Genomic DNA, 13,543 nt, shown 5'->3' with positions numbered 1-13,543 from the left:
CACCAAGTTTGAATATCACATGGGGAGCCAGCACTGAGGTATAATAAGAACTGGAGACTGCATCCAAGATGTTTCAAGGTAATCTACTCACGTTCGTAGACGTCGATTCATGGACCGTCTATATCCGGGTTGCATCCGGTTTATACGGAGCAACATCACATACACACTAGCACTCAGGGAGCAGCGCGAGCAGCGACGACGTCATCACGTCATCCAAAACCATGACACACATTGGATTAATAAAACATTTTAATATCTTTGGCTGTGAGTGATGAGAAAAAAAATCGGCCTCAGTGACAATCATTTAAATAATTCAATGGATGTTTTGTGCACAAAGGTGATAACTAAAGTGTCTTATTAGGAATGTTTAAATCTGACTTTTCTATGTGGCCGTCTACGGAAATTGTCTTTCTTGGGTGGGCATCAGTTAAACTGCAGTACCGAAGCAAAACTGTAGGAGTAGTCAAAACCGTGCTTCTAGACCAGAACCCTGGCCCCTTGGGATCCAGCAGGGAAGGGGTCCCATGGGTACCTCACTGTTGTCCCATGATGCCTCACTCAAGTCCTGACAGAAAGTCAAGGCGGATCAATGTCAGTTGTCACATATTTGTTACCATTCTGCACCCAAATGTGAGCCATCAGGCCCCGCGGGACCAGCCCAGAGAGTATCTGATTTTATGGAGCTGGTGCTTCTTCAGAATATCCTGCAGTTAGCTAACATTAAATTATCATTAGTGTCACAGTCTTTGGTAGTGTGATGGAGGATCTGTTTTGCTGTCAAACAAACAACTTTAGTTAGAAACAGAATATGGCTGAATGTCAGGTTCTGTGGAAGAGGGGGAGGAGAGCTGAAAGAGACAATTGGAAGCTGTGGTTGAGTAGCCATTGGTAGGATGAGCAGCCATGTTGGGAATCTATCCAGGCCAGGGCACTGGGGTTAACACCCCTGCTCTAGCCACAAGATTTTTAATGACCTCTGAGTCAGGGCCTCAGTTTCAACAGCTCATCCACAGATAATTGCAGATTATAACTTTTCAGAGTACTTCAATTTAGCCAATGATTCCCTCCATGAGGCACAATGCTGCATACCGGGGTTTCACCTTCAACTGCTGTTCACCTCTGTCTTATTTATCTTTTTCACAGAATCCCAGTAGCCCAGTCCCACCAGCTTAATCGTTTCATCTGCAGCATGATTGTAAAGGGAGCCTTTAAAGGAAGCACTACCTCCATTAAACAGCGGTTTAGTAATTAATTTGCTCTCTTAGGCTGTGTGCTTACACAGGTACCGTATGCACACTATCAGTTTATCAATAGTTGTTCAGATTGGAATACACTTTAGAACAGATTTCAGGATACAGTGCATTTACTTGCATGTTACATTGTGCTGTCCCTAGCCATGCCTGCCACTGGTGCGATGTGATTTCTGTGTGTGTTTTTGTACGCTGTGTTTGACCCACCAGCACATATGGAGATTCCAGACAACATGTGCCAGAGAGCAACACTAAGAAAAATCCCTACGGGGTGTCTGGTGGTTTTACATCTGCATGCTGACTGCTTGGTTCCCTGGTGCTTTGTAATAGAAAAATCGTTATATAATCTGCTTCATGCTTCATTGGCCATCCTTTGTTGAGCGGAAGACTTCAGAGTAAATATGTTTTTCATTGACTGTCCTTATTCGTCAAGCTCATTTCTTCTTTACAATGCGAGCAGAACACTTCAAAACCCCAGTCTGTTACGGTAGAATTCCCAGAGTGCTGCAGTTCTGTAGCTACTGTTTTAGGGAATCAACTGGTCTAGTAGGCTACCCAATACAAAATACACATGTACACAGGGGTGAAAGTAAATTGGTACGGTCCATTATGGCGTCCCGGCAAAATAAATAATGGGGGTAATCCTTACTGGTAAAACGTGAATCTATCACAATAATTAACACAAAATGCCAAGAAAACTACAGGCTATTACACTATTATTTAACATTACCACCAGTGATGTAGTGGAGGGTAAACAATGCTGTTTACCCACATGTTTTTGGGGCTGGACAGTTTACCCACCTTTTGCGGAAAAATGCATTGAAAATATAGGGAGTGTAACTTTTTTCATTGCTACCGGGGCGGTAAGAAATTAAATCTACTTTCAACCCTGAATGTACAAATTAAACATTGATATTCTGGTCATGTGATTTCCTCTACTTACTTAACCCAGTTAGCAAGCAAGTTGATTGTGATCGTTGTGCTTTCTGATATCTGTGCACTATGGATGCAATTATCATCACTTGTTATGATAAGCTGATTTGTTGATACTTCAAACAGCCAATGCAAAATAGATATTTAATTACATGACACACCGTAGTTTAATTTAATATTTATGCACAATGCAATGGTAGATTTTTTATGTTGTTGAAGAAGTTGACACACATAAGGCATCTAAAAGAGTAAAAAACAAACAATGTAAGCCTACTGTGTTTTTTGGTGAACAATCAACCGTTTGATGGATAACTGAACTATAAAAGGAAGCAACAGAGATGACCTAAGGAATTCAAATACAAAAACAGTTTTGATAACAAAAACATGTCTTGATATTGGCCAAATGTTTCATTTTAACAGTCAATGTACAGTTTCATCCTCACATGATCTACACCTATAGGTTATTGTATGTTTAAGAAACACTAGACCTTTGGCTGTGGTCTGGAATCTGGAACACATGGACAAGAACAGAACAGATCAGGGTTTGGAATCATTTACATTTCACCACCATCATACTGTAGACAATGTTCTTGTTCACATGAAGAGACTGAAACATGGTATATACAGAATCCTGAGTCCCCACAGCAAGTACTTGCTCAAAGTAACCCAGAAATGTCTCTCTCTCTCTCTCTCGCAGAGTCTGTCTGTTTGCTGATACCAGAGAACGGAGAGCTGGGACAGTGGAGGCAGTAGATTCTCAGACGAATATCAGACGCAGTTCAGATGTGCTGTACATCCAAATGCAGTGTTCCATCAAATTACAAAATTGTGAAATCACTGGGTTTCCCATTGATATCCTTCAGCTGCATCATTCCTCAGTGCCCTTGAGCAGCAGTTTCTTTGATAATTCACACCTTTCTATACAGGAAAGTTCACACTTATAACTGTAAGGTAAACTGAATGTCTGTTGGGTCCTTGGATTGATCTGAAACAAATAAAAGGGAGAGCACTCAGATATTGCGATACAGTATATTGCAGTGCAGCTATAATGTTAGTCTTGATTATTAGATGGTTTATGATAAGATGGTATACAGTAACAGCTCCATGGAAGATGGAACATGTCAAAGCTGACCTTTGCAGTTGGTCCATCTAAAGTTAGAGGTATCCTTTGCTTGCAGGTTGTTGGGTGTTCTAAAAAAGAAAAGAGAAAGTATCGCTCATATTCTTGAGTCAAAACCTTGTGCCTTTGTCTGTCAATAAAAAACTCTATATTGTTCTGTTGGTGCAAATCTCCCATGACTGTACCTATCCCTCCTCCAATATAACTCTGATTCAAATTGTAATGAGAGGTTATCTTACCCGGGTGGTTTTGATCTTGTTCCCAGCGTAACACATCCAGCCTGAGTTGTCAGGCAGCGTCTTGCACTCTTCTTCCTCCAGGCAGGGCTCCATCTCACACCACCACTTACCAATCACTATGGATGCTGCAGGCAACAAAACCATAATGTGACCTGAGTATTTCTTACCCAGTGGAAACTGAGGCAATATGAGATAGCAGTATATGACTTGAAGATGGATTGGTGACTAGCACTAAAGCAACCTTAGGTGTATTTAAAGCATTTCTTACATGCATTTTAAATCAAAGAGAAAGACAGATGTCTAGACATGTTAAGTGAAAGAGGGGGCATAGCTGTGACTAATGCAGACCGTATTCTTGCTCTGGGAAGAGAAAATTGCCTTAAATACAGGGTAAATGTCCACCACATCTTGAACATCTGACAGAGGAAAATACCCTGTCAGTCCTGACAGAAAAAAGAGACCTAAAATTCCCTCACTCTGTCTGTGTACTCTGCTCAGTAATTGTGGAAACATTTCCTAATGGTTAGAATCTAAAGAAGCATACAAGCAGGTGAGAAGTGATGCCTACTGTCAGGGCTGGCCCCAGGCATAAGCGACATAAGTGACCCCAAAAAAGAACAGTGTACAAAACATTAAGGACACCTTCCTAATATTGAGTTGCACCCCCCCTTTTGCCCTCAGAACGGCCTCAATTTGTCGGGCCATGGACTCTACAAGGTGTTGAAAGCGTTCCACAGGGATGCTGGCCCATGTTGACTCCAAATGCTTCCCACAGTTGTGTCAAATTGACTGGATGTCACTTGGGTGGTGGACCATTCTTGATACACACAGGAAACTGTTGAGCGTGAAAAACCTGGGTAGAAACCCTAGATTTGTGTCGGGACTATATCTCGTGGAAGGATGAAATAGTATCAAAATGACGTTTTTAATGAAAATATGTCAATCATCATTTGAATATGTTGGTAACCCATTGTATAAAAGTGATAATGCCCTCGAAGCTTGTGTTTGGAGGATATATTGGCACGGTTTGCCGGCCCGAGACGAAACAACACCCGTGCTGATATATCCTCCAAAACTGGCTTCTCGGGTGTTATCACTTAATTATAGTAATTATGGCCGAATACCGACTCGGTATGATTTTGTTAGTCACTCTCACTCAGATATCATTAACATGGCATAAGTCATGACAAAATGTGCAGAATTGCAAAAGATTAGCTTTAAAACTGCAAACATTTTTGCTTCACCCCATGTCAAAATGAGTAGAATTGCATGAAATTTGTTATAATATTGCAGCATTTTCTCTCTGCTGCACAGCATAGGAAGAAATACAGTATATAGTGAGTGACATAGGTTACTACTGTCTTCTGTTGGATCTCTACTAGAGATGGTAAAATTGTGCCTCATCTGTCAAAAAGCCAATACATACAATTCATAAAGCAACAGTACATTTCCACAGTACAAAATTAGGTAGTTGAGTATGGCCACAACTTCAGTAAATGTTTTGTTTGAGTGTTCTTGTCTGTCCTAGTCTAAGTGGTTTTCCAGCCATACATATTCAACACCCAAGAGGACCTCATTTTGACCTGTTCCTTACGGTAAAGAGGGTTACCGTGGTTTGTTGCCAGGAGTCGGATCGAACCAAGGTTATAGTGCATCTATTAAGCAACAACTCCTTAGGCTACTCTGCCTTAGACCTGACACGAATCAAAACAAACTGCATAATACATAAAGAACCATTGCTACTTCTCTAGGGAATGTATGCCATTGATGAATTGCGTATGTTTGCAGTGAGCTAATCAAAAGAAAGGGATGGGGCATCTCCATCTCTACTGGCCACCTGCTGTCCCAGATCTATTGGGAAAGGATGAAGCATCATATACAGTCAAAGTTATATATTGGATCACTTTTATGCAACCCTGAAAAAAAATATTCAAGAACTGGTGAATATGGGTTCTATAAGCAGCACCTGTGTGTGTGAGTCCAATCAGTGATAGGGCACACACTTCCCTTGCGCCTGCAATACCAATGGGGGTTGGGATGGTAGTCCTCCTCTACTCACCGTCGACACACGAGGGTCTGTTCCTGGTGGTCCCTGCCACCTTCCCTGGTAGACAGGAACACTTGACCGTCTGAGACCGCTCCTCAATCTTGTTCTTATTACAACATCTGTGAGCCGCAATCACCTCACACGTTCCTCCCTCTAGGAAAAGATAAACAACAGCAAACAAGTAAAAACTGTTCAGAATAACTTCTTAGGTTAGTCAATGGCAAAGTCAGCACAATCAACAATGATTTATGTAGCTATATTGGTAGACCCATTGTTGGCCTGTTAAATTCCTGTGTATGTTCTAGGCTGTATCTCTATATCAACATACTGTAGATGGTATCTCTTTATGCAAGATATCACAAGTGTATTACATGTGACAGCGATTAATATGTTTGCCTTAAACAAGAGTAATGGCTGTCGTGCGTTTTGTGCTTTGATTGAGTGAGGCCCCAGAGGCCCCTAATGTGTGTGATGGCTTGATGAAGATGCTGAAGAGAGAGTAGATAAAGCCATATCTATTAGCAGGATGAGAAGGCCTGCAGGGGCCCTCCCTCCGTCTCAGTCTGAATAATGTCCCTTCATGTAATTATCAGGAGGTTGGTTCACATTGCCTACAGGACACTGTCCCCCGCCATCAGGCTGGCTGTCTTACTCAGCCTACGGAACAGAGACTATCTCCTTATCAGGATGCCGCACCTGCTGTCCTCAACGGTCTGCCCTTACACCTAACAACACAACAAGTATGACCCATCCAGTAATTAGGCCTGTCTGTCGACCAAAGACAAGGAAAATGTATATGTGAATCAGGAGGAAAATATGAAATGTTCCCCATTTGGAGGAGTTTGTAGAGAGAAATGTATATGCCATTACGTTTTCAAAATGTGTTATGACTAGAGAATGTAATTGCAGAGCCGCAATGGTTATCACCTGCTGATGAAAGTAATACTATGGAACATATAGCCCATGAGACTTGGTTGAATAATAATGCTATCGCCTTACCCTGTGCAATATCCAAAGATTAATCAAATACAGCCAAAGGACTTTTTTCCAACTAGATAGAAATTAGATTTGTCTTCTAAGATTTCAAGTGAGACCCATATTCAGAGTCAAACCCAGATAGACATTTAAAAGAGTTTAAATTCAGGTTGGAGAGGAGTCGGTGTCAGCTTCATGCTATAATTCAGCCATCATGTTAAAGCCTGGAGAGATTATCTACCACGACCTCTCCTGAACGCTGGATGACCTCCTGACCCCTGATTGAAAGGAGACCACACAGCCCATACTCCTCTCCTACTGACTGACTCACTCATTCCACCACCTCATCTCATTAGCAAGAGGATTTCGTTTACACATTTTCAATACAACATGCAAAGAATTGTAGAGACTTTACCATTATTAGTTAGGGTTTAATTAGGACTTTTGATATACTTCACTCACACACTGCCTTTATGCATAACAATGTGTTTTTCAGAGTGTGCATTGTACATCACCCTGTCAGCTATCTGAAGTATTGTATGAGCCTAGCTCGACTGAGAAGTGACAGCAAATAACAGCAATAGAGATTGGAAGCTCCGTTGGAGACAGCCTAGAGGTTTAATTGGCAGAAATAATTGTAATAGAATAATTAAACAATGGTAATTGACTAAGTTTAATTGAGGGGGAGGAAATAAATTAAAAACCATCGCTTTCCAAATCTCTCTGTCTGACCAGATTTCCCAGTGGTTTCAGTGGGGTTTTTGTGACTCAAGGCTGGTGGTTGAGAAAACATCAACAGCCTTTGGCAGGAGTTGAGGAGAGACATAAACTGTGTCTCTGAACCTGTATAACAACGGGACATGTTTGCACAATGATAATCCTGATTTTATTTAGCAGTGGAAGCAGTAGGCCATCAGTTAAAACATCAACAGCCCACAGGGCTTTGTTCTCTTTAATGCATCTTCTTAATTGCATAAAACAAGACCCAGATTAATCCTTTGATCTATTAAAAACCACACTACTCAACAGAATCCACTTTGTTCGTTGCTTACGTTGCTTGCTGAGATGAGCAGTAACGAGAACAGAAGAAGTTTGAGTCTGGATATACTCTATATTTGGAAATCGTCACCTATGAAGAATATATTAAAATCAAATAAAAATGCAAATAGGCTTGGTTATTTCCAGCAGGTAGGTGTATTCGGTGGCTTTAAACAAAAGTAATGTGAAACTGATGAGCGTTCTTTAAGCTCAGTCGGCGTGGCTCAGTTTGTGACTGCCACACTCTTAATGCTCCGAGATGCCATCTCTACACACACACACACACAGGCTGCATGCTCAGAGACCATATCTCTGCATCATGAATATATCAGGGAGAGATGGAGAATAACATGGCTGGAGATGAATAGTGCCTCATCAGGTGACGGCTGCTGGAGCCATGCCAGGATGTAATTGTTTTCTGTATTTCCATTCCCTTTTCCATTATCAATCACTGAGAACAAAGTCAGCTGTCCTAATGACAAATGGCTTCAGAACTTGTGTGTGTGTGTTTGTGTAGTTATATGGCTCATGGAATTGTATGAAGGTTGGGTGGGTTTGTGTGTTTTCTGAAAAGCACAATAATATCCTATCTCTCCCTGAAAAGCACATGGTGTTAAGCAGGTCATGAGCCAGTTCCTGATCTCTTTCCTCATTGTTTCTCCCTCTGTTGTGTTGACTGACAGAGAACAGGAATCCTACTGAGACAGTCGTTCCAGGGGGTCGGGGGTAATGCAGGCAGGAACAGGAGGGGCTCTGCTAGTAACGCACTATTTTAGTTGCCATGCCATGCCATGTTTCTGCCAGTGCCCTCTTCCTGTCTATACAGTCATCTAAACATTGGGTTTGTCATAGGTGCCAACACACAATCTGCCACCCGAACATTTATTTAGCTAGAGACATTGACCTTTTGAAAGCACCTGCAAGTTTGCTGAGGTTATAGACTATTTTTCACTGCATATTGAGGAAAGATAAGGTACTGTCCTGATATTTGACAATGTACTTTTTGTGGCATTCAGGGGAAATAGTTGTAACACTTCAAACCAGTGTAAAAGGGGCTTGGGAGCTCTGGTTTGTGGGAGCTGCAGAGAAAGGCGTTTGTGTGAGCTCTTAATATTTTAGGAACTCATGATTTGGACAGGTCACAACACCTGGTGTCCACAGTAAATTCGTTTCTGAGGCGTAACAGAGGAGTAAATCAGTTTCTGGGGAGTAACAGAGGAGTAAATCAGTTTCTGAAGAGTAACAGGGTAAATCAGTTTCTGAGGAGTAACAGGGTAAATCCGTTTCTGAGGAGTAACAGAGGAGTAAATACGTTTCTGAGGAGTAAATCAGATTCTGAGGAGTAACAGAGGAGTAAATCAGTTTCTGAGGAGTAACATAGGAGTACAACCCAGGGAAAGCCAGCAGAAATCAGAAATTAGGACTTATTACCCCTGCTATAGAGGTTCATACTGTATTGTCAACCCATGTATGATAATACACACAACACTGACATTCTACAATCTACATCTGATAATCTCTGTGCCTAATGGATGTGAACAGGGGCCATATGGGACCAATAAATGGCTATTCACCAGTGATGAAGCTGCTATTGCTCAGAGGCAAATGTTTGCTACATCTCACTAGAAATGTCACTATATGCCATAAGCATGCCATGATTTGCTGTCTACTGTATTAAACACGTGTGAAGTAGTCTCCGGAGGATCTGAACGCATGTATTCTATCTCAATGGGTAGTGGGTACACTCTTTCCCTCTCCAGCAATCTGTGCTGTGTGTGTGTGTGTTGTGGTGTGTGTGTGTGTGTGTGTGTGTGTGTGTGTGTGTGTGTGTGTGTGTGTGTGTGTGTGTGTGTGTGGTGGTGGTGTGTGTGTGTGTGTGGTGGTGTGTGTGTGCGTGTGTGTGTGTGTGTGTGTGTGTGGTGGTAGTGTGTGTGTGTGTGTGGTGGTGCGTGTGCATGCGTGCGTGCATGCGCTGTGCTTGTCTAAAACGAAACATGAAACTGCAATTGAATGTACTGTGCTATCTCTGCTGTGTTTCACACTGCCATCCACTGATATTTGGCAATGTACTTTCTGTGGCATTCAGGGAAGATGGTTGTAACACTTCAGACCAGTGTAAAAGGGACTTGGGAGCCTTGGTTCGTGGGGGCTGCAGAGAAAGATGTTTGTGTGAGCTCTTAATATTTTAGGAACCCATGATTTGGACAGGTCACAACACCAGGTGTCCACAGTAAATTAGTTTCTAAAAAGAAATATGAAACTGCAATTGAATGTAATGTGCTATCTCTGCTGTGTTTCACACTGTCATCCACTTGGAAAGCCTTAGATGCTCAATTTAGCAGGTAACATGGCTCTTTTGCGAGGTTCTGTGAATGCACACATACTACGTTGTGAATGTATCCTTCCCATATACACACACATCTCCAAGAGTTCTGGCAAACCACAGCCCATGTTTGGAAGGGAAGTAGCCAGCCTGTCACCATTAAATAGAAGATTCGCTCAAGGTGACCTGTAATAGGCAGCTCTTATGGTTCATCCTCTGTGTCCATGCCAGCAGGCTACCACAGCCCTGTCAATGGCAGGAAATGACACAACCAGATTAGAAAATGTCAAATTAATGCAGATGGAAGACAGTGAGAGTCACAAAACATAAGCCTGCATGGTGTAAAATTGAAAGACTAGGTTTTTCCACCCAGTGAAGTCCTTGCAGTGCTGTATTCTGGTCTCAAATGCTTGGGGAAAACATGGAGACAAATATTGCATGATAAATTGTGTGCCGATCATGACAAATTTGTTTCTGCAAAAAAGAAAAACGGATGACAGTATGATATGATTGCCAATCATAACTTTGTATTTTGCAATTCAAAAGACAAAATGACATCTAGATAAATCGTGTGAGTCAAGGGAGAGAAAACAAAAACTGAATAGCTGAATGTTATGAACAATGTAAAATCAACGTTTCCTTTTCTCTCTTAGAGCAAATAACATGGCTTTGAAAAGCACTGAGAAGTCCTGATAATGCACTGATCAAGAAGGCTAAACTTGGAATTGACAGTCCCTTCTTGAGTGTGTGTGTGTGTGGTGTGTAAGTGTGTGTGTGGTGTGCGGTGTGTAAGTGCGTGTGTGTTGTGTAAGTGTGTGTGTGGTGTGTAAGTGTGTGTGTGGTGTGTAAGTGTGTGTGTGTGTTTACTTTTACCCTCGCAGACCAGAAAGAATTACTCTCCCCTCTCCCGCTCTGAATTGGATTTAGCAAAGTCCTTTTTCACAGCATGCACAATTTACACATGGCTGAAGAAAAATATAAATTGCTACTCAGAAAAAGTACGGCCCATGAGAAAATTAATATAAGCAAGGACATTTATGAAATATATGACAGGCAGCACTGTCACATAAAACAGCAGCAGCAGCTCCCTCCTCTTAGTAGTTATTTTGCATTTTAATAAAGTATTGTCCATTCTCAGTGGCCCGTTGCACAGGACCATATCTTTCACCCTCCTGTGTTAAAGATCTATGAACACAGCATGGAAGAGAGGAATCAGAGAGAGGAAGGGAAGAGAAGAACCAGAGAGAGAAGGGGAGGAATCAGAGAGAGAAAGGGAAGAGAGGAACCAGAGAGAGGACGGGAGGAGAGGAACCAGAGAGAGAAAGGGAAGAGAGGAACCAGAGAGAGGAAGGGAGGAGAGGAATCTGAGAGAGAGGAAGGGAGGAGAGGAACCAGAGAGAGGAAGGGAGGAGAGGAATCCGAGAGAGGAAGGGAGGAGAGGCACCAGAGAGAGGACGGGAGGAGAGGAACCAGAGAGAGAAAGGGAAGAGAGGAACCAGAGAGAGGAAGGGAGGAGAGGAATCTGAGAGAGAGGAAGGGAGGAGAGGAACCAGAGAGAGGAAGGGAGGAGAGGAATCCGAGAGAGGAAGGGAGGAGAGGAACCAGAGAGAGGAAGGGATGAGAGGAAACCGAGAGAGAGGACAGGGGGAGAGGAATCCGAGAGAGAAAGGGAAGAGAGGAACCAGAGAGAGGAAGGGAAGAGAGGAATCAGAGAGAGGAAGGGAGGAGAGGAACCAGAGAGAGAAAGGGAAGGGAGGAACCAGAGAGAGAAAGGGAATGGGTTTTTTCCATTTGCATCGGAGCCTCAAAACCTGTCTCCACAGCTGTCACACAGGGACTCAAAGGCTGCTGTAAAACTGGTATTGATCAAGGGCATGAAATCATATTCCCAGTCTTGAGGAGGAGGATCCTTATGTGACAAAATGTCCATGGTGATTTCGTTTTGCTGTGGATATACTATATGTGTTGTTGGGCGTGACAACAAACTACAGTAGCAACCATGCAATGAAACAAAAATCTGCCATTTGGTAAAAATAGGACAAGAAACATGGAACATTCTTCTTTATTCTCGTTTCAAAAATGTTATGTCAATGCTTTGTCTGCCTGTCTATCCATCTTGCCCTAGCTCTCTCTGTCTGCTACGTTTCCAGGTATTTAATATCAGTATGTAGCCTTCCCAGATGAAAGACTTTGTCTGCATGAAAAAGAAAGAGGGAAGATGAAAGGCGGGTACTATTCAAAGAGTCGTCAGAAAGCTGCTCAGCTTGGATCTGTAGCTACACTCTTAGAAAAAAGGTTCCAAAACGGTTCTTCGGCTGTCCCCATAGGAGAACCCTTTTTGGTTCCAGGTAAATCCTTCTGGGTTCCATGTAGAACCAATCTGTGGAAAGGGTTCTACATTGAACTAAAAAGGGTTCTTCAAACTGTTCTCCTATGGGGACAGACGAAGAACCCTTTTAGGTTCTTGATAGCACCTTTTTTGTATGAGTTTAGGTACTCTCCTCTCAGGGCTGGACGGACGGTGCAGGGTACGAGTGTGTCTGGCTTCCCTTCTACTGCACTCTGCTGCAACATGTGCTCTGTGTAAATAATGTACAGCATAATAGAATGCTTAAATTACCTATTATACAATAAGACATGTACTCTCCTGGGTTGGATAGCAATGATTACCTAAGTTTCGCAGGGTGACGGGGCTGGTAATGGGAGTTGAAGGAAATGGTTAATTACTAATCCAATATGCTTGTGTTGTGCAGAGATGTCTTAGGTAATAAGTACTTTCAATTATCTTAATTGTGCATTGAGAATAGACTAGATATGTGGGTGTTGGTGACGTATGTCGCCTATTGTATGAAAAGTACAATAATTGTACTCTTTACGCTTGCTATTAGTATACCACTTGGTTAGAGTGAGGGGACAGTACACCATTCATCATCCCTATTAACATTGTGTAGGTGTTTTCCTATCACATGTCCCATGTGAGAACAACACACACTACTCATTCTCTGCCCCAATTGATTCTCTCTAGGCTAACTCCATCACTCTTCCTATGATAGGGTTCTCGTTATTGCAACAGAGCAGTCATTTCTATCATACCACACCACTCTATCTCGGCATGCTGCATGCTTATCACCAACTCTGAACCTGCTGCTATTGGATCTGTGGTTTGAATATGCAAAGTTATTTGTGGCACACCAAGGAGGTATTAGAGGCATAAGAAGCTGAAATCTGCAACAGAGTCTGATACTCACAGTATTAATTACCTTGATTATTTATCATACCAACCCTCCCCCTTGGACCCAATTAGGAATTCAAGATGCTATTTTACTAGCTAATGAGGTTTAAGTCATGATAATGAATTGCATATCCCTGTCGAGCATTTGAAATAAATAAGAATGGAGGGTAACAACTCAGTAAGGGATCAACCTGCAGAAATACTGTAGGTGTACTGGACATATAGTTTCCTTTACTGACAAGTCATGAATTTTTATGAAAGGGTTAGGGTTATGTCTCGGGTTAGGGTTGAACCGTGGTGTGGACATGAAGCTAGGGTAAGAGTTAGGGTTAGGGTAATGGTTAGGGTTGTGGCTAGGTTTACGGTTGAACCTTGGTGTGGACATG

General features: G+C 42.3%; 1 protein-coding gene across 2 annotated transcripts in view; it reads right to left on the bottom strand.

Annotated features, from left to right (window-relative positions):
• Positions 1 to 2,372: 2,372 nt before the first annotated feature.
• The window catches only part of LOC121537530 (chemokine-like protein TAFA-1), a 35,749-nt gene continuing 24,578 nt past the window's right edge, over positions 2,373 to 13,543 (bottom strand). For both annotated transcript variants that reach the window (XM_041845140.2, XM_041845139.2), the window contains exons 3-6: positions 5,602 to 5,742; positions 3,543 to 3,667; positions 3,316 to 3,374; positions 2,373 to 3,168 (exon numbers count right to left, since the gene is read on the bottom strand). In XM_041845140.2, coding sequence (XP_041701074.1) covers positions 3,339 to 3,374; positions 3,543 to 3,667; positions 5,602 to 5,742 — 302 coding nt within the window. In that variant the 3' untranslated portion in view covers positions 2,373 to 3,168; positions 3,316 to 3,338. The remainder of the gene's footprint in view (positions 3,169 to 3,315; positions 3,375 to 3,542; positions 3,668 to 5,601; positions 5,743 to 13,543) is intronic.

Source organism: Coregonus clupeaformis, chromosome 24, assembly GCF_020615455.1.
Source record: "Coregonus clupeaformis isolate EN_2021a chromosome 24, ASM2061545v1, whole genome shotgun sequence".
NCBI classification, from domain to species: Eukaryota; Metazoa; Chordata; class Actinopteri; order Salmoniformes; family Salmonidae; genus Coregonus; species Coregonus clupeaformis.
The sequence above is the reverse complement of the archived record's forward strand: the minus strand, read 5'-3'. Positions and strand labels throughout refer to the sequence as shown.